The sequence below is a fragment of the Prionailurus bengalensis genome, chromosome E1 (assembly GCF_016509475.1).
Source record: "Prionailurus bengalensis isolate Pbe53 chromosome E1, Fcat_Pben_1.1_paternal_pri, whole genome shotgun sequence".
Classification (NCBI taxonomy): Eukaryota; Metazoa; Chordata; class Mammalia; order Carnivora; family Felidae; genus Prionailurus; species Prionailurus bengalensis.
The window spans coordinates 1948589-1974842 of NC_057347.1; the positions used below are offsets into that span (position 1 = coordinate 1948589).

General features: G+C 61.1%; 5 protein-coding genes and 1 long non-coding RNA gene across 9 annotated transcripts in view; 4 read left to right on the plus strand and 2 right to left on the minus strand.

Annotated features, from left to right (window-relative positions):
• Window positions 1–1210, minus strand: part of LOC122484842 — a 60482-nt gene extending 59272 nt beyond the window's left edge. The window contains exon 1 of the long non-coding RNA XR_006297727.1: window positions 963–1210. This is a non-coding gene — a long non-coding RNA (uncharacterized LOC122484842). The remainder of the gene's footprint in view (window positions 1–962) is intronic.
• A 127-nt stretch (window positions 1211–1337) lies between these two features.
• On the plus strand, window positions 1338–3076 carry RNASEK (ribonuclease K). Its single transcript, XM_043582856.1, has 3 exons — window positions 1338–1595; window positions 2256–2332; window positions 2737–3076. Exons 1-3 carry the CDS (start codon window positions 1353–1355, stop codon window positions 2876–2878), a joined length of 462 nt encoding a protein of 153 aa, XP_043438791.1. The 5' UTR covers window positions 1338–1352; the 3' UTR covers window positions 2879–3076.
• A 217-nt stretch (window positions 3077–3293) lies between these two features.
• On the plus strand, window positions 3294–5934 carry CE1H17orf49 (chromosome E1 C17orf49 homolog). Of its 4 annotated transcripts, none has more exons than XM_043582853.1 (6): window positions 3294–3442; window positions 3653–3747; window positions 4188–4289; window positions 4916–5106; window positions 5312–5416; window positions 5674–5934. In XM_043582853.1, the coding sequence occupies exons 1-6, from the start codon at window positions 3422–3424 to the stop codon at window positions 5676–5678; spliced, it is 519 nt and encodes a 172-aa protein (XP_043438788.1). In that variant the 5' UTR covers window positions 3294–3421; the 3' UTR covers window positions 5679–5934. The 4 variants fall into 4 exon arrangements, with proteins under 4 accessions (XP_043438788.1, XP_043438786.1, XP_043438789.1 ...); XM_043582851.1 differs by having other exon boundaries at window positions 3307–3442; window positions 5670–5934; XM_043582854.1 differs by lacking the exon at window positions 4188–4289 and having other exon boundaries at window positions 3307–3442; window positions 5670–5934.
• A 5526-nt stretch (window positions 5935–11460) lies between these two features.
• On the plus strand, window positions 11461–17220 carry BCL6B (BCL6B transcription repressor). The gene is made up of 9 exons (XM_043582858.1): window positions 11461–11555; window positions 12108–12298; window positions 12502–12723; window positions 12825–13157; window positions 13418–13542; window positions 14105–14269; window positions 14357–14487; window positions 14601–14738; window positions 15125–17220. Exons 2-9 carry the CDS (start codon window positions 12120–12122, stop codon window positions 15239–15241), a joined length of 1410 nt encoding a protein of 469 aa, XP_043438793.1. The 5' UTR covers window positions 11461–11555; window positions 12108–12119; the 3' UTR covers window positions 15242–17220.
• A 2816-nt stretch (window positions 17221–20036) lies between these two features.
• On the plus strand, window positions 20037–23390 carry LOC122484844 (monocarboxylate transporter 13). The gene is made up of 4 exons (XM_043582859.1): window positions 20037–20462; window positions 20609–20752; window positions 21367–22104; window positions 22780–23390. The coding sequence occupies exons 1-4, from the start codon at window positions 20264–20266 to the stop codon at window positions 22977–22979; spliced, it is 1281 nt and encodes a 426-aa protein (XP_043438794.1). The 5' UTR covers window positions 20037–20263; the 3' UTR covers window positions 22980–23390.
• A 534-nt stretch (window positions 23391–23924) lies between these two features.
• On the minus strand, window positions 23925–25910 carry SLC16A11 (solute carrier family 16 member 11). Its single transcript, XM_043582860.1, is given in 5 exon segments — window positions 23925–24119; window positions 24121–24215; window positions 24324–25091; window positions 25257–25400; window positions 25708–25910. Coding segments are annotated over 5 exon segments (1350 nt in total). The 5' UTR covers window position 25910; the 3' UTR covers window positions 23925–23978.
• Between the last annotated feature and the right edge of the window lie 344 nt (window positions 25911–26254).

Genomic DNA, 26254 nt, shown 5'->3' on the forward strand with positions numbered 1-26254 from the left:
CCTCAAAGGCCCTTGAGTAACAATGATGCTCCTGGGCAAAATAAACACCCGCGTGCCTTGATGGCTTCCCCCCCCCCCCACCACCTCCGCCAGTCTCAAGCACGGGAGGCATGAAATTCATGTCCCAAGGCCACTTTCCCAGCTCCTTTGGTATCCCAGGGTCTGTGTTTCCCAGGATTCAAGTTCTTTCTCACAACCTGTTTCAGAATGATATGCATTAAATAAATGGGGGGAAAAGTACCACAAAGTTGTTCTAATCACGGACACAGTGCTTCTTCGCGTTTGGTAACAAAACGTGACTTAAGGATTCCCGATGCTAAGAGCCCCTGGGGTCTCGGGATCAAAATGGCCCCTCTCGATTATGCGGTGGGTCACTGCCCTCACTAGAATGGGTACAACGGGCTCAGTGGAAAACGGTGTTCTCCAAACACCCTAGCTCCCTAAACAATTCTCACAAACCTCCCCCTCGCCAGTGAAGTAGACAAGCTTTCTCCTCGGAGTGGGTGATCGATTCCCATTGTTAAAGTCTTGTGCCCTACACCTTATTCAAGGGGCCTATGATCACTTTCCGTGGTTCGCACGCAGCAGGGAAGCAAAGTGGCATCACTTTGGTGTACTTACTCCTTTCTCCAAATACATTTAGCAAGACCACTCCCCCTACACACACAGCACGTTCACGGAGTCTGTTTTCCCGAGACTTTTCCTAACGCCCCGCATTTCTCCTGGGTTTGGGCATCCAGAACCATTCAGTATTCTGCGTTTGGTAACAAAACGTGACTTAAGGATTCCCGATGCTAAGAGCCTTCAATTCTGAAGCCTCCTGGCCACGGCTGCACGCTTGGCCTCGGGAAGGGGCTCCTATCTCCTTTCATCGTGTCAGAGTGTCTATTTTTAAAGGCAGGGATGAGAAAAAAGGAGATAGAGGCGGTCTTTCTCGGTGTAAATCCCTATGTGTCACTTACCATGCCCCCCATCACGGGACACCACCCGCAACTAGCGTATCTGAGGGGGAAAATTGGAGCAGCTCCAATCCTGCGCGCCTCAGAGCCCGACGCCACGGTTACTAGAAGCTCCGCCAGAGCTACTCCTTCCCCCGGCGCCGCTGCGCTGCTTCCTCGTCACGTGACGCGCAGTAGTCGGTCACGTGGCGCGCTGGGTCCTCCCATTCCAGCCTGGGCCGGGGGGTGACCAAGAAAGCGGAGGCGTTGCTCCGACAATAATCCGCGCCCCGGCTACATAGATCATGAGGGGTTCCTGGGGGGCCGTCTCGGCCTCACACGCCTCCCGCTCCGCCGGAGATCCGGGAGAGCCTGGAGGCGCCCAGCGAAGTCCGCCCGGCGTCCCCCGGCGCGATGGTTGGGACCGGAGGCCACGCCCCCTCGGCTGCGCTCCCGGCGGCCCGTCCTCCGCCGCGCGAGCCCCCAAGTCCAGCTCGCTTTCCCCGGGCGCATCCGGGCCTTCTTCTCACCGCCTTTCCGCTCGGCACGCGACTAGGTGTTCCCCCGACCCCCTTCTCCATGGCGTCGCTTCTGTGCTGTGGGCCCAAGCTGGCCGCCTGCGGCATCGTCCTCAGCGCCTGGGGAGTGATCATGTTGGTGAGGGGACCGCCGGCGAGAGCCGGAGAGGGCCCGACGCGCCCCAGTGTTGGAGGGCTGGAAAGGCTGGGAGAGTCCGGGCCGTAGGAAGCAGCAGGCAGGCTGAAGGGGGAGGCTGATTACCCGCTGGAGGACGAGACACTTGAGATTGAGAAATGGGGAACTTAAAGGGGCGGAGGGAGACGAAGCTGGGAACGGGAGCCGCGGCTGGTAAATTTGGAGACCCCTCAAGGTAGGAGGAAGACGAGCCGGGGTCTTGAGAGACGCCTGCGCTGAGTAGAGGGCAGTGGGGCAAGGGAGCGCTTGTTCCCGAAATGGGTAGCGGGGCCCTTGTTTCCCCACGACTACCCGCCCCCCTCCAGGAAGAAATACTCAGAAGGGCTGATATCCTCCCCGTCCCGTGATAATGACGCCCTGGACAAGAGGATAATCTGGGTTGCTCACTATTCCTGCCCTTGCACCAGCCGAGCCGTCTCCGTCACCGACTCAGCGCCCTATTCCTGGTGACTGAGTCCGAATCCGGCAACAACTACTCGAATCCCAGCTCGTTCCGGTCGTGCCCAAATCCAGATGTTGTGGCAACATTAGAAGTGGGAGGAGTTTAGACCGGGAGCAGGTTCGGTGCCTGGGTTCACGCACCAGACCGTTCCCTCTTTTCAGATAATGCTCGGAATCTTTTTCAACGTCCATTCCGCTGTGCTAATAGAGGACGTCCCCTTCACCGAGAAAGATTTTGAGTAAGTCAGGTGGGAGAGGCGGGGCTGGGGGCGGGGTGGGAGGCGGCTGAACCGCAGTAGAACGGTAGGCGGGGGATTACAGGTGGCGGGGTGCTTGGGGCCCCGAGGCGAGGGAGCTGAGTGCAGACGGCTAGTAGTCTCCCTAGCGGTCGTGGAGTCGGACCTGAGTGGCCATGCTAAACCCACCGCTTTAGGCGTGGCTTCTTAGGTATATTCCTTGACTTCTCTGCGCCGCCATCCACCTCTGCCAAGGGGATGCTACCATAGGGGTCACCCCAGAGGGTTAGGAGGAAGCCCGAATAGTACGTGTAGAAGCGCCTAGAATGGTGGCTGGCACAACGTGCCCAGTAAATGTTGGCTGCTGGATGGTTTCTGACACTTCACTACCTAATCTCCCCCCCTAGGAAAGACCCCCAGAAAATATATGACCTTTACGAGCGAGTCAGCTACAACTGTTTCATCGCCGCGGGCCTTTATCTCCTCCTCGGGGGCTTCTCCTTCTGCCAAGTTCGACTCAATAAGCGCAAGGAGTACATGGTGCGCTAGAGCATCGTCGCGCCTCCCCTCTGCGGCCCCCTCCTCTATTTAAAGACTCTCCCAGCCCTCCCACCCGCGTCCCCACTCCGGCGCCCCCTGCGGGACCGGGTTTCCCCGCGCCGAGATTGAATCGCTCCTTCCCCGGCGGAGGGAGGCGGCCTCCCTGACCACCCCCCCCCCCACAATAAAGCGAAACCGCTCCCTTCAGCCTCGTGTCTGTGCTTGGGTCGGAGTGGGGGGGGGGGGCGGGCACGGGGGCTGGGGGCCGGTGTCCACACCCGGAGTCTCGACGCACCGACGGAAGTGGAGTGAGGCCGGGCCGGAAGTGAGGCGGTGTCTTCCACCGTCGGCCCTCGGCTCGCCCGGGACCGCCCGAGCCTCGGCTGCTGGCGAGGGGGGGGAGCGGCCGAGCGGGAGCCAATCGGCGGCGGCGGAGGGGGCGGGACTTCCTGCGCGGGGGCCCGAGCGCCTCGGTCGCCCGGCTCCGTGGTCCCGGCCAGGCGGCGGCGGCGGCGGCGGCGGCGGCGTCTCCGTGAGGAGGCGCGCGGGACCATGACGTCAGCGTCCACGAAGGTTCGCCCTCGCTCGCGGACAGCGCTCCCTGGCGGCCACGGGAGGGCGGCCCCCCCCTCCCCCGTTGGTGCCGACTCTTCCGCCCGAGGCGGGGGGCGGGCGGGAGCCGGGCCGGGGTGGGGCCAGGGGCTCCGGGCGGGCGGGCGCTGGGGGGGGGGGGGGGGGGGGGGGGCGGTGCGCCGGCCCCCCGTGACGCTGCCCCGCCCCCAGGTCGGGGAGATCTTCTCCGCGGCGGGCGCCGCCTTCACGAAGCTCGGGGAGCTGACGATGCAGCTGCATCCCGTGGCCGACTCTTCCCCCGCGGGGTACGTGAGCGCGGGGCGCGCGGACTCCGTGGGGCCGGGACAGGTGGCAGCTCGCCGGTGTGAATAAAGACTGTCGGATGAGGGAATGACAGGTAGCAGCGCAGACTGGAGGCTCCAGACCCGGAACCCCTGCCGCGAGCCGGCGGCCGCAGAGCCGGGGGGGTCCCCTGCGCACCGCGCGCGGGGTTCTGTCCCTGAGACCCCCGCGGGTCGGATGGGTCTGCGCCGGCTGCTTACAGCCGCCGCTTCACGTGCCTGGGGGAGAGGCTTGGGGGTCCTCAGGATTCCCACGGGGCGTTAAGAGCTTTTATTTGTTTATTTTTTAAGAAAGCCCTCTTTAGGGATCCACGGAAGGGGCCCCAGGGCCTGCGGGGGAGGCTTGGGGGCTGGCTGCGCACCCCCCTTCCCACTTTCGCTGTTCCCCCTTTCCCCTCTGACAGCGCCAAGTGGACGGAGACGGAGATAGAGATGCTGAGGGCTGCTGTGAAGCGGTTTGGGGACGATCTTAATCACATCAGCTGTGTCATCAAGGAACGGACAGTGTGAGGGAGGGTGGCCGGCAGAGGAGGGGAGGGGTGGGCACTGTCTTCCACCGCACCCGAGCCAGCCCGAGGTCCACCTTCCCGAGAACTCCCTTCCAGCTCGACAGCCCTCCTACCTCGCTGCCGGCTGTGTTAGCACCTCCGCGAAGAGTTTGGTCAGAAGTTAACTGAACCGCCGGGGTAACAGGACCTCCCAAGAATTTAATCTCGGGGCGGGGGCCGCCTGAGATCCCCAACAACCGGAACTTCTCTGGTTGTTTGCGCGGCTCCTTGGAGGGGACGTTGTGATTCCGAACGAGTTGATCAGGATCCGCTAATAAGTCCCCCTCTACCTGTCGGTCAGTCGCCAAGGTTCACCTGGGAGCCTTCCGCCCCGGAGGAGAATTAGGATGAGGGCCTTTCCACCACTCAGCTCAGGGAGTCCACTCTTCAGATTCCAGCCGCCCTAAGCGCGTGCAAAGCCTCAGGAAAACGAGAACCCTACCAAAGGGCCGGGGCCCTACCCAGATTCTTATGGAGGGGCTCCCAGTGTTCCTTCAGAATGGCCCATTACCCCTTCCCTCCCCTCCCTTCTTCCTTCAGTCTCCCCAGGACTCCCTCCCTAACCTGCTCTGTCTTCTCTTCAGGGCCCAGATAAAGGCCACCGTGAAGCGTAAGGTGTACGAAGACTCCGGCATCCCTCTTCCGGCCGAGTCACCCAAGAAAGGGCCCAAGAAGGTGCCATCTGGTGTCTTGTCGCCTCCTCCAGCCGCCCCTCCACCAAGCAGCTCCAGTGTCCCTGAGGCCGGGGCCCCCCCCGTAAAGAAACAGAAGGCCGGTGAGGGCTGTGGGGCTGAAGGTTCAGTGGGAGAATCGGGCTTGGGCCAGGGAAGGACAAATGTCCCTTCCTCTCCCCGTCAGGGTTCCCAGAGAGTGGCTGAGAGGGCAGAGGGAGGGGGAGCTCGAAGCTCTGGGAAGCTGGGGGGCAGTCAGAGAACCTAGAACCCAGTTGATGTCCCCACCCCCACCCCCCCCACCCCCAGATGTGACACTCAGCGCTCTGAACGACTCGGACGCCAATAGTGACCTGGTGGACATTGAAGGGCTAGGAGAAACCCCTCCGGCCAAGAAACTCAACTTCGACCAGGGTAGGCGTCCTCCTCCTCCCACACCAGCTACGGGGCTGGGGGCGGAGGGGAAGTGCTCACTCGGATGGTAGGGGAGGGTCCCCACAGGAGTCCCCTGCCCCCTCGTACAGAGGTTCTGGAAGAGAAGGCCCTCCAGTCCACGCTGCGGGGGACGGGCTCAGCAAAGAGCCGGGTGGTGTGGGGGGGGTAGGAGTCGCCTTGGAGGCATACTTGGGGCTCACCCCGTCTCGGCCCATGTTGCTTCCTGTTCCAGACAGCCTGACCCTGGATTCTGGCCTTCTCGTGACCTCTGCTGACCCTCCTCTGCTCTCTCGCTGAGCCTTCCACCTCTGACCCCTCTCACTGTTCACCCTGGACCTGTGGATCGCCTGGGACTCTGAGCGGGCCCGCAGAGCACGGCCCACGAGGCTGCTGGGGCCGCGCACTCTGCTGTTCCCGTATGAGCGTCTACCCCCAGCCCCTTTGACCTCCATCGGACGGACGTTTTTATACCGAAAACAATAAAGATTCTCCTCTCAGCTCCGTGCCTGCAGCCTAACATCATTGGAGCGCCACGGGCGGGTGCCTCTCCCCTCAGCCCCACGGGGCTCAGCCCCTTCTGGAAGTTCTCACCACCCTGCCTAGAGCAGCACAGCCAATATTGGCAGACTCTCTTCCCAGTGCCAATATTTCTGTGCTGCTAGAGCCAGGGGAGCTGGGCGTGGGCAACAAAGACTCCACTTTGCTCTCCGAAGGCAGAACTGAGCTCCCAGGGTCTCTGGCGGTCAGTATTCCTGAGGCTGCCCTGGGGATCTCAGAGGGGCGTATTTCCAGTGCTTTCATCCCCCACCCCCCCACAACACCTCACAAGAAGGCCCAGATGTTTTCCGTGTCGCTTCTCCGGGGTGGCCTCCCCGGGCCAAGCCTCAGCGGTGCCTCCCCCACCCTCGCTCTAACACCACAGTGTGGTTTGGACGTGGCCACAGTGCCGTACAAACCACAGTGTGCTGCTGGGGCGGGGGCAGGACTGGGGTGGGTTGAGAGCACGGGACGGGGCTGTGAAGACCCCGGCACCCAGAGCAGGGACATAGACAAGGTTCACAAGGCAAACGTGGCCCCAAGAGGGGTTGGGGAGAATAAGAAACGGGGGCCGGGCGCCGACGGGGGCCTAGGGGGCGAGCTCGCAGTGGTGATAAGACTGGAGCCATCTTCCCTCTGCAGGAGCTCTGCTCAGGGGATCCCTAGGGTGGGGTCAGGGGCAGAGGAAGCGGGGAATGACCGTGGGGGCCAACACACTGCCTGCCGACTCGGCGAGGGCAGGGCCCCGAGGCTTCCTGTGTCCGTTCCTCCCCTCCCTGGGTCAGAACCCAAGAGAAAGCAAGGAGAGACAGAAGGCCAAGGACAGCAGGGTTGGGAGTTGGCAGTCCAGAGGTGGTGGGGCCGGAACATGGTCGGGAGAGGGGGGCCGGAAGTCGCCCTGGGCCCTGGGCCTGCCACAAGATGGAGGTCCAAGGCAGGAAATGGAGGCCAGGGGGAAAAGGGGAGCAGCAGGGCCCAGGAAGAGGGCTGCCTGGACCTGGGGGCCAGGTACTCAACCCCCAGCACTGCTCCAGCTCCCCGCTGCCCCCCGGGACCCCCGCCCTGCCCCCTGCGACCACCCCCATCAGCCCATCCAGCAGGCCCAGGAAGGCGGGCCCACCCCAGAAAGCCACGTTTAAGCTGAGACACACATGCCTGTCCCCACCCCCACCCTAGGCCTCCCCTCAGCCTCTTCCTCCTGCCCAGGACTTGATTTTTAGAAGCACCCCACAGGAAGCACAATCTAGGGGCCCAGAGGCCTTCCACAAATCAAAATAACATCCTCTGAAACCCTAAAGTCTTCCTTCGTCCCATTCCACCCTTTACCACCACCCCCCTGCCGACACACCCCCCAAAACTCTTAGCAATCAAAAAGATCTAAGATGGTGGGTGTAAGCAGTCTGCTGGGGCCCCGGGGGGTGCCAGACCCCCTCCCTTGAGACCCCTGTCTGTCCTCTACCAAATCCTGCCAGGGCCTCCTGGTCCTCACCCCACCCTCCATAGCCCCCCAAACTGAGCAGCTGCCCCCAGCTCCCAATTCTCGGCAGAGCCTTTGTGGGGGTGAAACAGAAATCAAACACCATGCTGACGGCCGGGGATGTTGGGGGGCCTTCGGGACTCAGCCTTCGGTTTCCACCTGGCGGACTGCACTCGAGGGGCACAAGAGAAAGCCTCTCCAATCGTCCCCCCACTTCCAGGACTGACAAAGCCCAACCCCACCCCAACACGCACCTCCAAACCTCCCCCCCAACCGCCACGTCTCTCCTGAAAACAGGGGACACTTTCCTCCCCACTTACCTCAGCTACTCTCCCCTGAGATCCTGGTCCCCTATTTTGAAGGGAGCAAAATTTGGGGTGCATCCCTCACATTTGGGGTGCAGGAGAAAGGAGCCGCCCCAGTCGCATCGCTGGCCTCCTTCCTCTCGGCTGGCTCAGGGAGTGGGGAGTGCCCTAGGGAGGGGGGACCCCCACAAGAGAGCTCAGAAGGGGGTTCCTCCATTCCCAGTCAGAATTGGGGACACCCCCCCAAACCCGTCCCAGCCCATCCGTCTCCAACTCGGCGGGAGAGGCAGCTGCAATGCCCCAGTCAGATTCCCCCAACACTACATTCCTCACCCCATCTAGAGGGGTCCCGGGGGCCCCAAAAAATCCCAAAAAAATCTAGGATGTTGGCAGGACGGTCCTGGACCAGCACCCCAAATTTGGGGTCCTCAGATACCCCCGTTTTTTCAGGAAAATTCCGTCTTTCACCTGCCTCCCGCCAGCCCTGCTCTGTCCCGATGCCAATTTTGGAAGTCACTCCCTCCTTCCTCCTCCCCGGCTCTCCAGGCCCCCCCGCTCGGGGGCTAGGGTCCAGGAAACCTGGCTTCCAGACCGGGGGGCACTCCTCGAAGGGCTAGGGGCCAGGAGGTCAAGCTCATAGCCCCAGTCTCAGGGAAGCAGGAAAGCCCGATCCTCCCCTCCCCTCCCCCCTGGCTGGTCTCCGCGGTGGTTTAAGGAAAGTCTGGAGGATTGGAATCTGCCATTGCTGTTGCACAGGCAGGTTTTTTTCCTTGGGTTGGGGGGGTGGGCGGTGGGAGGGAGAGAGGGGAGGAGAGCCGAAGAGAGCAGGGACCCAGGCGTGCAGAGCTGGCCTGAGTCACCCCCTCGCCCCTGCTGCCGTGGGGCACCCCTCCCCCCCTCCCCACCTCACCCACATTCCCAGTGCTCTGTCTGCTTCCCGTTTGGGGCTCTTATCCTGGAAACTCTGGGTACAAGAATCACCTCCTCGTATCCCCCACCACCACCTCTCCTTGCCAAAGTTCTAACAGCACTGCCCAAGCCCGGGACGTCCACTTTACCACGGGACACCCCATGTCCCCCCACCTTCCCGGAAAGTGAGGTGTGCTCCCTTAAGAAATTGGGGTTCCGAGTCTGAAACCACCGTTTCTCCCTCAGATCTATCCAGGCCACATAGAAATAAGAGGAGATACCCCACCCACTACCTTTCCAAATCTCTCCCTTCACATCCTGGGCGTAATTGGGGGTCCACCAGAAAAAGAGATTTCTAGAATCCAGGGTGAGAGGGAGCTATGAGCAAAGGACATCCCACATCAGCATCATGCTCCAAATTAAGTGAACCTTCAGATCAATCTCCCCTTGAGACCCATCCCTCCACTTCATCAAACGCACCCAAAGAGTGGCGAAAAAAAAAACACCCCCAAATAAGGACACCCCAAAACTTTAGTCTCTCACCCTGGGCCCTCACCTTGTTTCTCCCCCTGGAAAAACCTTCATGGCTATCTATGTAAACAGTGGACTGTTCCCCCTCAAAGTAAGTTTCCACAACATTCAGATATATATAAATTAGCTTTGCTTCCCCTCAGTGACCCCTGGTAGTGGAAGGCCTTCAAACTTGCTCCCAGGTCCCTATTATGTCCTGCCTCAGGCTAACAAAAAGCCCTCGAAGTTAAATTTCACGCCCCCCAAATCTAACCTGAGCCTCGAAACGCGTACGGCTTCCCCACACAGACTGTACCCCAAAGTCAGCACGACTGCTCTACTTGAAATCAGATGGTCCATATACACCGATGACTATGAATCCCCAAAGCAAAACCCTCACCCACCCCTGAAGACCATCTAGCGGTTTGTCCTCATATTCCAAGCTGACAATCTCCAAATTACGGGTGTCAGGATCCCCCCAAACGAATGTAGCTTCAGACTCAGCTCCGTCAAACTTACCATTGGCCCTCGGGGCCTGAATTCAGCCGCCAGTGCCCAAAACAGTCAAATGAACTCAATACCCGGTCATAAACGTGCACTCTCCACCAACTGACCAGATAACGCAAAATCGACTCCAGCCTGATCCCCAAGGGAACCCCCAGGCGACCTCCCAACTCCAAATTGAGCAGAGACCGAAGTAACCCTCACAGACAAAGGCCACTCCGACCCCCACCCCATCCCTAGTGGTCCTGGATTCTCAATTTCTCAGCTGCTCTTTCCTGCACCCAAATAAAGACACCCTCAGATCTGAAGAGGAGGACCCCAGGCCCGGATAGGCAGCTCCATGGATAACGGGTAGATGTCCCTGGGCACCTGTAGACTGTCCTGAACACAAATGCAAGTCCTGCTTTGCAGCTGGCCTCAGCTCTGCCTCCCCCGCCCCCGCCAAATAAACATTGCCGCCCCCAACGTCCCCCCCAAACAAAATATGAGGGTGTGACCCGTGCCTATCTCCCAGATGCGGGGACCTAAATTTAGGGTTATCGGCCCCTCCTTCCCTCTCTCCCTCCTGTTACCCTGAGACCCTCCCTCCCTGCTTTCCTTTCTCCGTCCACCGCACCCAAATTTCATATTAATGTTCACTAAAAATTCACACCTACAGGCAGATTGATAGGGTCTAGCTAATTAGAAAAGAAAACCCGGAGCACCCAGGGCTCAGACCCAGAGCCCGCGGATTTCTAACCCCGGCCTCGGAGGAAAGTCCCCGCTGTCACCTAACTCTCCCTCCCTCCGCCCAACCCCAGTCCCCTCCTAGGAGACAGAGGGACAAAATTAACCAGCGCAAAGGGGAGAACGAAGGTTTCAGCCGCTCAGACCGAGTGGATCCTGCGCCCCGGTCCGAGTGGACCCCAGCCGGGTGGAGACGGCGAGGCGAGGCTAGTGCTCGTCCGCCCCCTCGTGGAAGGAGTCAAACATTGCCGGGTTTTGCCTACTTGCCGCGCTGGACCCCGGCGTCCCGCCAGCCTCCGAGCGTAGCCGACGGGCGGGTGCCCGAGGCCCTAGTGAGCTGGGATTGGGGGAGGGCGAGAGGGCTTTGGGCGGGAGTCTGTCTCTCTGGATCCCTAAAAGGATTCAGGAGAGAGTTGGGAGCGAGAATCCGGACGCCCAGGTCTCCTGAGCGTCTCTGGGCCCCCACCCGGGGCTTTCCCCACCTCCTCGAGGGGAAGCAGCTGGCGGAGCCGTCCGGTCGCAGGACAATGGAAGGAAACGAACTAGAAATCATATCCGTCCCCTCCCTAACCCGCCCTATCAGAGCCCCCCTTCTTGCAGGCACCGCTAGAGGAGCCTGTCATTCACACGACGACCTCCCGCTGCCTTGAGACCCCACGCGAGTCCACCATCGCCTCCCCACACCTGGTGCCTTGTTTGGGCGCCCCTTTATCTCCTGGATACCTTACGTTGGAAGGGGGGAGTTTCCCTGTATTCACTCTCCGGGAACAGGCACCCCCTTCCAAAAGCCAGCACACCAATTTTCGCTGCCCCAGGCCCCTCGACGACCCGGGTCACCCATGTTTCCGATCTCGAGATTCCCCAACCCCCTCCCCAATTCCACCGTCCCATCCCCGGTTCCACTTTCAGTGGCCCAAGACCCCTGACGTTACGACCACCCAGGGTTTCTGAGGTCCCGCCCTCAAGCCGGAGACCCCGCCCCGGGCTCGCCATCTGGAGAGCAAGGGAGGAAGGAAGGATACAGACCCAGGCGTTCACCCCACCTCCACCCCCGCCCCCGCCATCCCGGCCAGATAAAGGAGCCGAGTCCAGGAGGGGAGAGGGACCCCGCCCCCCTGAGAAGAGAAGCCGCAGCCCCTGCAGGACGGGGGTAAGAACGACAGACTGAGGGACCCAGACTCCGGGGTCCCCGCGAAGGGTTCTGGATGGTAGGAAGACTGAGGCCCAGTACTCGGGCTGCGCTAGGGGTCGGGGACCAGATAGTAGTGGGAATTCAGTGCTTCGGAAAGGGAGCTTCGACTGGGATTTGGAGAGGTGTGGACCGCGGGCCGTCTAGGGTCTCCAGGCAGGTGGGACACCCGAGAGCCAGGCGCGCGGCGAAGCAGAGGGGAGCGGGGTGCTGGACGGGCACGAGCAGTGGGGACCAAGGGCGCTGCGGCCGGATTCCCCACGCGGGCCATCGACGGCGCGGTCGGGAACCTCCAGCTCGCTGCAGGCACTGTGGAGTCTCGGGGGGGTTGGGGGGGGTGGTGCAGCGAGCGCCGGTGAGCTGAGGCCAGAAACAACTAGACGGCTCGAGCCAGGCTGCGCGAGCCGGCCTAGGGGCTCGGCACTAGCTGCGCGTCAGCAGAAGGGGCGAAGCGAGGAGGGCAGGCGTCTGAGGTCGGCCCGGGTCCCTGAGCTCCTTGCTCTGCACCCGCAGGCCTGCGTCGCGATGGGCTCCACCGCCACCCCGGAGGGGGCGCTGGGCTACGTCCGCGAGTTCACGCGCCACTCCTCCGACGTGCTCGGCAACCTGAATGAGCTGCGCCTGCGCGGGATCCTCACTGACGTCACGCTGCTGGTTGGCGGGCAACCCCTCCGCGCCCACAAGGCGGTTCTTATCGCCTGCAGGTTGGACGGGTGACTCAGGGGATGGGGCGGGGCCAAATGGGAAAGGGGCGGAGCCATGAGGCCTTCGGAAGGGGATCCGAAGCCTAGCCTTCCGGAAGCAGGAGGCTGAACACCCCGGGATTGGGGCGACAGTGGGGAGGACGTGGCGCGTGTCTCCCAGGGGCCCCCCAGGCGCTAACATAGCCTATCTGCCCTCTGTCCAGCGGCTTCTTCTATTCAATTTTCCGAGGCCGCGCAGGAGTGGGGGTGGACGTGCTCTCCCTGCCCGGGGGCCCCGAAGCCGGAGGCTTCGCTCCCCTTCTGGACTTCATGTACACCTCACGCCTCCGCCTCTCTCCCGCCACTGCGCCCGCGGTCCTTGCGGCCGCCACCTACTTGCAGATGGAACATGTGGTCCAGGCATGCCACCGCTTCATCCAGGCCAGGTGAGGGAGCCCCAGCTCCGTGGGGTGAGGTGGCATCCCGGGTGTCAAGGGCAGAGGCCGAGATTTGGAAATGGCACTAAGATCCATCGCACTGTTCCCAGCTATGAACCTCTGGGCATCTCTCTGCGGCCTTTGGAGGCAGAACCCCCCACGCCGCCGATGGCCCCTCCCCCGGGCAGTCCCAGGCGCTCCGAAGGACACCCGGACCCACCTACTGAATCTCGCAGCTGCAGTCAAGGTAGCCCAGACCCCAAGGCCTGCAACTGGAAAAAATACAAGTTCATCGTGTTAAACTCTCAGGCCTCCCAAGCGGGGAGCCTGGCGGGGGAGAGGAGTTCCGGTCAACTTTGCCCCCAAGCCGGGCTCCCCAGTGGAGATGAGGCTTCCAGCAGCAGTGGCAGTGAAGAAGGACCCATTCCTGGTCCCCAGAGCAGGTACAGAAACTGGAACCTCAAGAATTGGTAGAGGCTAGCCTCAGCTAGGGGACCGAGCCATCGGGCGGGCCTGGGTGGTCAGGAGCGGAGAGGGAGGGGTGGGGCTTCGGCAGCACAAAGGGCGTGGCTCATTGGTCAGTATTGGCTCACCTCCAGGGGGCAGGCCTTTGGCTCCACGTCCTCCAGGGTAGAAACCCCCCCCCCCCCCCCCTCAGTAGAAGCTCTCCTAACCCTTTTCTCTGGGCTTGCCATCTGCCTAGGCTGTCTCCAACTGCTGTCACGGGACAGTTCAAGTGTGGGGCTCCAGTCCATACCCGCCATCTCCTCACAGCCCCGGCTCAAGAGACCCCTGGCTCACACGCTGGGCCGGCTTGTCCCCCACCAGGTACAAGAGCCCTTTCGGTTACTTCCTTCTTGGCTTTTCTCCTGGGTCTGCTCAAGGCCAAGTTTGGGCCAATAGGAAAGGCCCTTTCCAATTACTGCAACGTAGAGTCACGTGCGGAGCTTTTAACAATCCCATTGCCCGGGTCACATCCCCGAAGATCAGAATGCCTGGAAGAGGGCACCAGGTATCAGTGCTCTTTAAAGCTTCCGGTGAGCGGCGAAGTTCTGGCCTGTTCCCCTCGGGGAGGAACGGTGGGCCCAGAGCTCGGCAGGGCCTGCCTCTGGCAAGCTGTCAACCATCGTGGTGCAAGAGGGGACCAACAGGGGCTAGTAACTGGGGCCTCCCCGTACCACCGCCTCTACCGAAGAGATTAGCAGAGCATTCTGGAGTCAGACAGACATGAAGTCAGATCTTGGCTTGTCCTCTCATTAACCATGTGACCTTGAGTAAGTCAGACGAGCCCCAGAAGCCTTTACAGTAAATTGGGAAAGAGAAAACCCACTTTACCAATGTGGTTTGAGGCTTCACTGGTATTGTTGTCATGACCCACCTCCCCTCCCAGGAAGTGAATTTTTCAGCTGCCAGAACTGCGAGGCTGTGGCCGGGTGCTCGTCGGGGCTGGACCCCTTGGCTCCTGGGGATGAGGACAAACCTTACAAGTGTCAGCTGTGCCGGTCCGCCTTCCGCTACAAAGGCAACCTGGCCAGTCACCGCACGGTGCACACAGGTAGGGGAGGAGAGGGCCCCTCCGGGCTTCGTGCCCGCAGGTGTCCTAGGGCCGAGCCCCCCGACCTCCCTTCCTCCCTGCCTCCAGGGGAGAAGCCCTACCACTGTTCCATCTGCGGGGCCCGCTTCAACCGGCCGGCCAACCTGAAAACGCACAGCCGCATCCACTCCGGAGAGAAGCCGTACAAGTGTGAGACGTGCGGCTCGCGCTTCGTGCAGGTACCCAGCCGGCTCCGAGGCCAAGCTCCGAGGCCAACTGGCCGGAGCGCGGGGCGGGGCCGCGGGGAGGGTCCCTCCGGCCGGCGCGGTCTGAGGTCCCCCTCCCCTCCCAGGTAGCGCACCTGCGCGCGCACGTGCTCATCCACACCGGGGAGAAGCCCTATCCCTGCCCCACCTGCGGCACTCGCTTCCGCCACCTACAGACCCTCAAGAGCCACGTTCGCATCCACACCGGGGAGAAGCCTTACCACGTGAGTACCCGCCCCGCCCCGCCCCGCCCCGGCCTCGCCCGAAGCGGGAGCGGGGCCTCGCGTTTACCTAGGGGCGGGGCCCCGAGGGGAGCACCTGGAAGTGGGCGGAGTCCTGAGAGATCAAGGGGCGGGGCCGGGGAGGCTCAGGCACCCGAGTCAGGCCCCCGGACTGGGCGCCGTCCGTCCCCCACCCCGCGCCCCCAAGAGGGGCTGGGGGGGGAGCTGAGGGCGGGGCCCGCCTCCTCGGCCTCCGCGGAGGATCTGGGAAGACGCGAGGACCGAAGAGCTGGTCTTCCGCGGGGAGCCGGACGGTTGCCCCGCCTAAAAGGTGCTGGTAGAAGGGGGCGGGCGCTGACCCGGCTGTGTCCCCCCCCCCCCCCCCACAGTGCGACCCCTGCGGCCTGCATTTCCGGCACAAGAGTCAACTTCGGCTGCATCTGCGCCAGAAGCACGGGGCTGCCACCAACACTAAAGTGCACTACCACATTCTGGGGGGGCCCTAGCTGAGCGCCGCCCCGACCCCACTCGCCTCCTGGAAGCCGGGAAAGCTGCGCCCAGGCCCGGCCTCCCTGTCGGCCTTGGGCATGAGGAGAGGGGTGGTGTGCGAGGCCCCTCTGGTATCAGAAACAGCCACCGCCTTAAATTCTCATGGGGGGGGGGCGGGGGGAACAGGGATGGCAGGTCGTGGCTTGATCTGCCTGTTTTGCTGGTCAAAACCTCTTCCCCACAATCGAAATTGTCCTTGAGGAGACAGCATGCTGGGAGCTGAGGGAGGGGAGAGACTGGAGGCCTGGATTCCCTGAGGGAACAGTCCTCCACACCCGCGGCCCCCTCTCCGTTTGGTTTGTCTGTAAATATAATTTATTGAGGCCCGTGGGTGGCACCGGGGCCTCCATTCGATTGCATTTCCCACCTCCCTCTTCCACAAGTGTGATCCAAAGTGACCTGAAGCACAGTATGCGAGGTCACCGCTCTGCTGGCAGAGATTAGCACTTGGCCGCGTCCTTAGGCTTGAGTGTTTTATGTTTATTATTGTCATTAACTTTTATCTTCGGAATCCTTTCATTTCTTCAATCTGTTTGCTTGTTGGTGTGTGCAAAATGGAGGAAGGGTTTCTGTGTGTCCTGTCTCTCCCGATTGTAGGTCTGGAACCTTAATTTTCTAGGGCAGCACTGGGCACGTGTGAGTTTGTGGCATTGGGTCAGGAACCCTCTCCGGTATTCTGGATAATGTAGGTTCTCTAGCAGGCTGGAACTGGCTATAGACTTTTTTTCTCTGTTTTCAAGACTTCGAGGAAGCTTTATGGTGAGCCTGACGGGGAAGTAGGAAGTGTTTCCTGGGGGCTGTGGATGTGGGGGCTTTGTCGGTGTTGGAGCTAGGGGAATGATTGGAGAGGCTTTCTCTTATGGCCCTAACCTTCCCAAGAGTCTGGCCACCTGGGTTTGGCTGCACTCTGTCTGTCTGGCATGAACTGGGCTGTATTTGAGCCCAGAATCTTCCCACTGGGGCTTGTGCTTAGCACTGAGTTGATCCCTCCATGAGGGAGAGATCTGAAATTCCTTATCAGAGATGATGCAAGCTTTTTGGGTTCTGCCCAGCCTCTAAGAATGGTATGACCTGCGGGGGAATTATGAAACTCTTTATCTTGACTAACAGCTGAGTCACGACCAGTCCTTTACTGTAGATGTGTCTGGATTTGAATGTTCCTTGGGATTCTGTCTACAGGAGACAAACCCCTTCTCCCTTTGGTGAGCTTTTGGGCATTTGTGGCAAGTGTTCAGATTCCAGAAACATCTTTGCCTTGAGAAGTCACAGGTGCTTAGTAACTTTGTTACTTTAGAGAAGCCAGGTCTGTGACCTGGCCTTCCTGCCACTGTGTTCCTGTCTGAAACCAGCGAAGGCAGCAGGACCTTCCACAGGGAGAGAAATGGGGCTGAGTTCCATTCTGGATTTGCTAGAGTTTGGGATTATGATTGGGATTGCTGTTGGGATTAGAGATTTAAAAGATTAATTGACTGATGGACCTTCCAACTGACCGAATATCTGGGGAGGACTGAGAGATTGGTAGGTTGGTTGAGGGGCAGTCTCCGGTGCAGGCCAAGCAGGTGGAAAGTTGGGAATGGAGTTGCCTCTTAACTGGATGGGATGTCTGGAATGTGAGATGATACCCTAGGGCCTTGATTTACAGTCCTTCCCCTCCTTGGGAGCTCTTCGATTGCAGGGTGTGGCGTGGAGCTGGCTCAAGATAGGTCAGTACTAATCGCTTCTGCTTGAGGCCAGGTGGGAAAGCAACTTTTCTTGATCTTTCCCTCTAACTCCCCGCCACAGAGTTGAGAGCAGAAGAGAGATAGGAGAAGGAACCATGATTTTTTTTTTTTTTTTTTTAAGTCAACTGGTTGGGCAGGTGGAGAGCGCCCAGGGGTGGAAATGTTAGATCCTGCAAGATCAGAATGTTGGAATAAAGAAGCCTCTCTGTGCTGCCTGCTGTGTCCAAGGTTCTTGCCTGGGAGGATCTGGGAGCAGGGTGCAGCCAGGGAAAGAAGGTTCTTCCCTGCTGGACTCCATCTTGGATTTTGTGACCATTCCACTGCCCCCATCACATCAGACCCTTAGAATGGCCCTTGTTCTCCCTTTCCCTGCCCTTGCCTTCCGGCTCATTGTGTGAGAACCAGTGACTTCATGAAGTTTCTCCGGAGCCACCTGCATCCTGCCGTTCTGAAGTCACTTCCTGGTCGAGGTGTGGGGGCAGCCGCGAGAAACCTGGAAGCCACGAATAATGCCGAGAGGCGGGGGGGGGGGGGGGAATATGCATCTGTGCTGGGGTCCTAATGCTTGGGACACCCCCTGCCTACCACCACCACCGCCACCAAGGAAAATGGATAGGACTTGGGTCCCATGAGGGCCATACAGAATGCAGGTGGCAGTGACAAGGCCATGTATGCGGTTGGAGCCCATGTGAGAGCGCCACCCTCCCCCAGCGATGGTGCCTTGGAATGCATCCACTGCCCAGTTCTTGCTTCTTCCCCACCCTATGCGTGGCCTGGGTGCCCGGCTCCGCTCTGCCCGTAGGCAGAGGGCCACTGATTCTGTTAGGTTACCTTCCTTTTGGATTTAAATTCCTCATCTGTGAAAGAAGTCCATTAACATGGTCTGCAGTTCCTTCCAATACTTACAGTTTGTGGTTGTATTTCTCAATCTGAAAACTCATGATCTAGATTAGATTTTTTTTTTTTAAGTAAAATAATGAAACAAAGAACCCAAACTAAAACCTCTCTTCCTCCTCCCACTATAGCTTCTGTCCTGTTGAAAATGAGACCAGCTAATATTACTTATCCCCTGCTACCTGTCAGGTCCTAAACTAAGCATTTTACTTTAGTGCATACATAGATTTTCTAATTCAATTCCCCTGACAACCCGAAAAAGTAGGTACTAATCTTATCCCCAGTTTACAGTTAGGAAAGCCACCTGCGAGGCTCAGCGGCTTAGACAGTATGTGATGAAACCAAGATTGGAGCCTTGATTTGCTCCGAAAGATTATGCCCCTGCACTATGTTATACAGCCGCATCAATTTCTACGTCTTGGCATTTCCCACCAGCCGAAGTTTTGATTCCACTTAACAAAATCTTGGGGGGTATGATTATTTTTATTAGCCACACATAAAATTATAAGGCTCAAAATGCTTTTCTTAAGAAAAATAGTTTTGGGAAAGCACAAGTGGGAAGGGGCAGAGAGAGGGGGACAGAGGATCCCTAAGCAGGCTCTGCGCTAACAGGCCGACAGCAGTGAGCCCAATGTGGGGCTCAAACTCGTGAACCGCGAGATCGTGACCTGAGCTCAAGTCCGAAGCTCAACCAACTGAGCCACCCAGGCGCCCCTGCTTGCTTGCTTGCTTTTCTTTCTTTTGAGAGAGACAGAGCAGGGGAGGGGTAGAGAGAGAGAGAGAGAGAGAGAGAGAATCCCAAGCAGATGCAGGGCTCGAACCCACGAACTGTGAGATCATGACCTGAGCTGAAACCAAGAGTCGGACGCTTAACCAAGTGAGCCACCCAAGGCTCTTTTTTTTTTTTTTTTTTTTTTTTTTAAGTAGGCATCACACCCAGCGTGGAACCCAATGCAGGCCTCGAACTTACGACCCTGAGATCAAGATCTGAGCGGAGATCAAGAATCGGATGCCCTACCCACTGAGCCACCCAGGCAGCCTCCCCCCTCCCCACCCCCATTTGTCTGGGTATGAGCCCTTGAACCCCATTTGCCGGCGGTCAGGGTCTTGGGGAGCATGAATTATAATGAAGAAACAAGAAGCCAAGCCCTCGGTGCTGTCTTAGGTGGACCCACTGGGTACTGGTTGGGTAGGGGGGGCTGACTGCTCCGGTGGTCAGAACTTGGCTCTTTAGTCAACCCCATCGGGAGATCAAATACTGCCTAGAAGTTGTTGTTACCAGAGGGCGAAAGAAAAGGTTCCAGCCCCACCGAGGAAGGGGTGTAGGTGATGTTTGTGGGGCCCCGGGTGAGCTCACAGCCGCCCTTCCTCTTCCCAGTTATTTTTGGTCTCTGTGACCTGTGGGTTTCCTGCTGGTGAAAACAGAAGCAACAGGAACTGAGTCCCCACTGCAGAAATGAACGCCCGCAGTCCAACAGCCTGTCCTTCCCCTGGTCTCTTCCGGGGCCTCGGAGACCTCCGGGATCCAGGCATGTAGCTTCTAGCGTCCTCGGGCGCTCGGGCAGGTGTCTTCGTCTGACACTCTCATCTCAGAACCCCTGCGCCCACCGGGCGACCTGGCCTTGCAGCTAGGCCCCTCGTTGAGCAAGTGGGTGTCTTCCTCTCCCGAACCAGTTCACCCACCACCTTCCCGCACGAAACTGCCAACGGGAGGGTCTTGGTGCGGAAACCGGCACGGATAAAAGTGGGCGGGAGACGCAACGGCCTCCCCGCACATCCCCGAGTCCCCGTGGGGCCCACCCGGTAGGCCGCCTCGGGTCCCCTCTTTACGCATGCGCCCCACTCGGTGTCCGGGTCCGGGACGCGGCTCTAAGCCCCGCCCCGCCTTTCTGGCCCCACCCCCCGTGCCCCGGAGTCGCGCGTCCCCACCAGCGAGCCGTGCCCGGGGGTGCCGGCCGCGGTGGCCGCGTAGCTGACACTTCCAGTGACAAGAGCGATAACCCACACGGGGGCTGGCGCGCCGCAGGGCTGGGCCCGCACCCGGGGCCGCCTCGCGGCTCCTCCGCTGAACGTCGGGCCCCCGCGCGGGCCCGTCCCGCCCCGGCCTCGACCCGCCGCGCGCTGCCCGCGGAGCCACGCCCCCGGGCGCCGCTCGCCCGCCCTCCCCACCTAGGTCGCCCCCCTAGGGGAGAGGCGCAGGCGCCTCAAGCAGCCTCCCAGCCGCTTAAAAGCCCTCGTCGGTGCCTTCCTCTTTAGCAGCCTGCCCTCCGCAGGCTGGGCGGCTCGCGGGGCGGAGGTGGAGCGTCCCCGCGCCCTGCTCCCGCCCGGGCGGCGCGCACTGGCTGCAGCCGCGTCTCCTCCCCGATGGCGCGCAGGGCCGAGCCCCCCGACGGGGGCTGGGGGTGGATGGTGGTGCTGTCCGCCTTCTTCCAGTCGGCGCTGGTGTTCGGGGTGCTCCGTTCTTTCGGCGTCTTCTTCGTGGAGTTAGTGGCGGCGTTCCAAGAGCAGGCGGCGCGGGTCTCCTGGATCGCCTCCATAGGGATCGCCGTGCAGCAGTTCGGGAGTGAGTGCCGCGCCCGGGTCCGGCGTGCAGGCGACCCTCCCTCGGAAGGGATAGGGGGTTGGGGGGGGGTGAAGGGGGCGCCAGAGAGGCAGGGCGGGGCTGGGAAGGACGCCGGAGATCTCGCAGAACCTCTTCCTCTTTCTCAGGCCCCGTGGGCAGCGCCCTGAGCACGAAGTACGGGCCCAGGCCCGTGGTGATGGCTGGGGGCATCTTGGCTGCGTCGGGGATGCTGCTCGCCTCCTTTGCTACCTCCGTGACCCACCTATACCTGAGCATTGGGCTGCTGTCAGGTGAGGCCCAGGACTAGGGCAGGAGAGGGAAAGGGCCTCCGGGCTTTCACCTGCTTCCTGCCCCTTCCCAGAGGCTCGGGGAGGCTCAGAGAAAGTTTCTGCTAGCACCTGTGCCCGCAAGGGAAGGTTGAAGAGGGATGACTAGCTTGATAAAGCGCGGCTTGGGGGATATTGAGAAATTCAAAGATGATGGATCCAGCAAATGCAAGCCCGGGGCTGGAGTGTAAGAATCACCCCACACTTGCGCCAGCTTCGGTGGCGGTGAAATAGATCTCCTTGTCCAATTTGCATACAGACCAAGAAAGGCTTCGGAAGCTTATGTAACTTGGCAGCTGGAGCTTACCGTAGCCAGAAGTGATATATAGCCCAAGCCCAACTGCAAAGTTCTGAGCCACTACCCCGCAAACGGTATTTCTAAGCCTCTGCAATCCCCTGAGGTGTATCACCCCATCTGCAAGACGCCGAGCCCAAGGCTGGGAGATTGAATAAAATGCAGGGTAACGATGCTAGGGGCTGTAACCCAGCCTGTGCTACATCCTGGGCCAGTGGTGGGATTACTGGGTGCCCCGAGCCCCCTAAGAGCCCCCCAACCCCTATTTGTTCCTTTCTGACAGGCTCTGGCTGGGCCTTGACCTTCACTCCGACCCTGGCTTGCCTGTCCCGTTACTTCTCTCGGAGGCGATCCCTGGCCACGGGGCTGGCACTGACCGGCGTGGGTCTCTCCTCCTTTGCCTTTGCCCCACTTTTCCAGTGGCTGGTCAGCCGCTACGCCTGGCGGGGGGCACTGTTGCTGGTGTCTGCCCTCTCTCTCCACCTGGTGGCCTGCGGGGCACTCCTCCGCCCACTCTCCCTGACGGAGGACCCTGCTGTGGGCGGCCCTGGGGCCCAACTCTCTTCCCTCCTCCGCCACGGCCCCTTCCTTCGTTACACTGTGGCCCTCACCCTGATCAACACTGGCTACTTCATCCCCTACGTGCACTTGATGGCCCATCTCCAGGACCTGGACTGGGAGCCTCTGTCTGCCGCCTTCCTCCTCTCGGTGGTGGCTGTGTCTGACCTCGTGGGACGCGTGGCTTCTGGGTGGCTGGGGGACACCGCCCCAGGACCTGTGGCTCGACTCCTAATGCTTTGGACCACCCTGACCGGGGTGTCACTGGCCCTGTTCCCCGTGGCTCGGACTCCCACGGCCCTGATGGTTCTGGCCGTGGCCTATGGCTTCACATCAGGGGCCCTGACCCCCGTGGCCTTCTCCGTGTTGCCTGAACTGGTGGGCACTGGAAGGATATACTGTGGCCTGGGACTGGTGCAGATGGTAGAGAGCATCGGGGGGCTGCTGGGGGCCCCTCTGTCAGGTAAGGGGGGGCTGGGCTTCCGGGGGGGTCAGGGCTGCATGTATTGCGAGGGGGGGGGGACTATTTAAATTCCAGTGTCTGTGACTACTGCCCTCCGGGATGGCACGGAACACGGGTCCGTCAGAGTAGCCCCGGAGTGGGCCCGTGGCGCCACGAAATCGGGGACTGTGGGTGGATTGAGGGGGGCTATGAGGAGCCCTTGGCAGGGTGTCTGCAGCTTGGGTTTTCAGAGGACCTGGCTGGACCTGGCCAGACATAGCCCACCAGCGTCTGCCCGTTCCCCTGGCCTACTGGGCCCCAGCCCAGGTGACTGAGCCGCCGGGTCAAAGTTCTCCATGCCCCAGATGCCAAAACCTTCAGACCCTTAAATTTCTCCTAACTATTAACTCAGAGTGCGAAAGAAGGGCCGCTGTTGCTTGAAAGAAAGGCATAGGTGTGCCTGGCTCGATGTGGACACCCAGGTCTCTGCCGGCTCGTTTGGAGGCCCTTTCCAAAGGCAGGAAGGGGGTGGACGTTAGCTTTAGAAACCTCGGGGTCCCAGAGTTCTGGAGCTCATCCAGTCCTGCCTTGTGAGTCCTGATTCTTCCGAGATGATGCGTTCAGGATTCTCTTTTCCCTCCACCGGTCTTGGGAAACGGGTCACCCATGTGTGTTCTTTTTCTCTCTTGGATCTAGGCTACCTCCGAGATACGACAGGCAACTACACAGCTTCTTTTGTGGTGGCCGGGGCCTTCCTTCTCGTGGGGAGCGGGATTCTCATCACGCTGCCTCACGTCTTCTGCTTCTCGGCCTCTGCCTCCAAGCCCCAGGACCCCAAGACGGATGCAGTGGATACCAAGGTCTCTCTCACCAAGGAAGGGCTGCAGGAGGACTGAACTCTGCAAAGGGACTGTCAGACCCAGAAAGCCAGAGGGCGCAAGCTCTCAGGGCCTTCTGTCCCATCCTGGTGCCCACAGAACCGCAGTGCCCAAGAACGAGGCCTCTTGGCCCGCCTCCCCCCGGGGCAGTGTGTTGCCTGTGCCAACCTTTCTTGTCTCGTTGAGGACTCGTAGCTCTTCCTTGCTCCCACGACCTTTCCTGGAGGATCCCGGAGCTCAGCCTGCTCCCCTGTGCTGTGAATCAGCCGTGAACACCCAAAGCCAAGATCTTCACGTGCCTTACATGAGATTTCTACTTTGCTGCCCTTCCAGCTTTCTTCTCTGAAGACCGATGTTTGGGAGAGAGGGAAGCCCTTCTGAGATAAACCTAAAGAAGGAAACTGGATAATAATGAGAACCTCACAAAGAGCTGGGGCGCATGTGCTTGGGTTGGCTGAATGGGTTCGTGGCTAGGAAGCGGGGAGGGGAAGTATCCATATGAACCCTGGACTCTGCTCTCTGGGCCACGGTTCCTCTGCCTTGTCCACTGACCTCCTCTTTCCCAGGCTCCCCCCGTGACTCAGAAAAGAAACGAAGACAGCAGTGAGGACACAGGGTGGGGGGAGTCTGGGAGGGGCACCAGAAGCTTAAAGAGCTAAGGTCTGGGTCTAGCATTTCCCACAGGCCAAAGGAGCCAGAAACACAGGAAAGACTCAGCCTGGAGGTCTGGAGGGGGCTGTTAGGTCCCTCATGAGCTCCCCACCCTGAACGCACGGAAACTTAGGAACAGCTTTTCAGAGACTCCCTGTTAAAATGGCAACAGCTTGGGCAAGGACAGGTGGACCAGCTGGACGGATGGAAAAACACCCCAGAGTTCAGTGGGACCCCGTTCGTTTGAGTCAGCCTTCTTAAATATCTTCAGCAGAATGTTTGCAGCGCCCTAGATTGGCTAACAGCTGGAGCTTGCAGGAAACCGGATAGAAATTCTTTATTGGGGGAGTGGCCCAAACAAAACGGTCAACACGTAGTGTCCAGAGTGGATCGAGGGCCTCCCGAGGAGAGCAGGGCGACCGGAAGAACCGGGAGCAGCTCCCCGCTCTCGGGAGGAGGGGTGGCCTGCCGGGAGGGGGAGGCCGGTGGGCAGGAGGGCAGCGCCCCCCGGCAGCCCCATGTAGATGAAGCTGCCGGAGAGAATGAAAGAGCCGCAGGCCAGGAAGGAGGCGGTGAAGTCCCCAGTCTCGTCCCTTAGGAAGCCTGCAAGGAAGGGGAAAGGAATTTAGAGGCCTGGGACCCAGGGGTGGGGGGAGGCGGTAAGGGGGGGACAGGATGGTTGGGAGCAGATCTGCTGGCTCGGGCCCTTACCTGACAGGGGAGGGCCCAGAAGCCCCCCCAGACTCATCAGCATCATCACCAGCCCTGTGGCCTGTACGACATCTCCGACGCCCACTAGCCCCGGGAGCACACCGAAAACCAGGGGGGCGTAGCTTCCGGCGCTCAGCCCGTAGGCCCCAGCCGCGGCCAGCAGGCCCCCCCGGCAGCCCTCCTGGCTCCCCGCCAAGGGCACCAGTCCCACGGCCAGCACCCCCAGCCCGGTCAGAGCCCCGAACACCAGCAGAAGCCGCGAGAGGGGCACCCAGCCCTGGTCCGCCAGCCAGCCGCTGATCAGCCGCGCGCCCGCGTCCCCCACGGCAGCCACGGCCACCACCAGCGCTGCCCCATACCCGCCCAGGCCCCGGTCTAAAGCGTGGGGGGCCAAGTGCACGTAGGGGACGAAGTAGCCGCCCCCAACCAGGGCTGTGCCCAGAGCAAAAACTGAGAAGGCCCGGCGCGCGAAGAGACCCAGGCCGAGGGCAGCTAAGGGCCCGCGGGGTGGCGCGGGGGGGTCGCCAGGGAGCACCAGGGGTCGCAGCAGGGCGCCACAGGGGGCGAGGTGGAGGGTGATGGCGCCGAGGACGAGCAGGGCGCCCCGCCAGCCGAAGGTGTCAAGGAGGAGCTGCAGGGTGGGCGCCAGGAGCAGCGAGGAGGCCCCGTTGCCCGTGAGCGCCAGCCCCACGGCCAAGACTCGACGGCGGGAGAAGTAACGGGACAGGGTTCCCAGGGCAGGGGCGAACACCAGGGCCCAGCCAGAGCCTGCGAACGGACAGGACGGGGTGACGACAGGGACCCGGGATGCTCTGCGCCGGCAATCCTAGCCCGCATCCTCGCAGGAGGCCCCGCCCCTTTGGCCTCCAGCCCCCAGGAAGCGCCCACCTCCACCATCACCCCTTAAAGACCCGGGTGTCCCTCTCCCCTCACCAGCAAGGACGCCCAGGCCAAGGTAGAGGTGCAGCAGACTGCGGGCGAAAGCGGAGAAGACGAAGCCCAGCGAGGTGAGGACGCCCCCAACCATCACCACGGGGCGCGCCCCCCAGCGGGTGCTCAGGGCGCTGCCCACTGGGCCTGGAAGGGGGCGGAGTCAACGGAAGACACGCCTCTGGACCCCCAAACTCTATCCAGCACTCCTCTTTGGCGGCTTGCCAGGCCTAAAGCGTCTCTCTGCCCGCCCCCCCCCCCCCCCCCCCCGCCTAATAGCTCCTGCCCTTGACCTCAAGACGAGACCCTCTCTTTTCTAGAATTCGTTCCCCCCGGTCCCCACCGGTCGCCCTTTCTCAAGGGCTGTCTGGTGAGCAGGTGGGTCCTCCGCCACCGCACACACTCTCCGCCACTCCACCCCGGTCCCCGCCTCCCACCTGGGGGTCCCCCTCACTGGCTGCCTGCTGCACCGCCAGGGCCAGGGCGCTGACCCACGCAGTGTCCTGAGTGCTTCGGTCAAAGTGCTCCGCGAGGTCAGGGAGGGCGAGGCCCAGCGAGCGTAACAGCCCGTAGCAGAGCCCATTCACCGCGAAGGCTGCGGCGGCCACCACCCAGCCCCAGCCCCCGTCCGGGGGTCCGGCAGGCTTGGGGGTCATCGCCGTCTGGGGAAGGGGGGACACACAGCGTCGGCGCCTCCTCTAGCAGACCTGGGCATCCCCGAGATGCAGGTTCTGGCTGCTGGCCAGGGTGGGCACGGCCCCCTGAGCACGATAGGGCGGGGCGGAGGGAGCCGGAGTCAGGCCTAGGGATAACCGCCCCCACCCCCCCACCCCACCCCACCCCCGGTCCGCGCGGGCTCCCAGGACGGGGTGACAGCCGGATCCCCCAGGCCTGGGGCTCCCCCTCCCACGCCCACCCCTCCCACCTTACCCGGCCCCTCCGGGCGGTCAGGGAAGGGGAAAGGCAAGGACACCCCGGCCAGGTTTTCTGCCTGCTTCCTG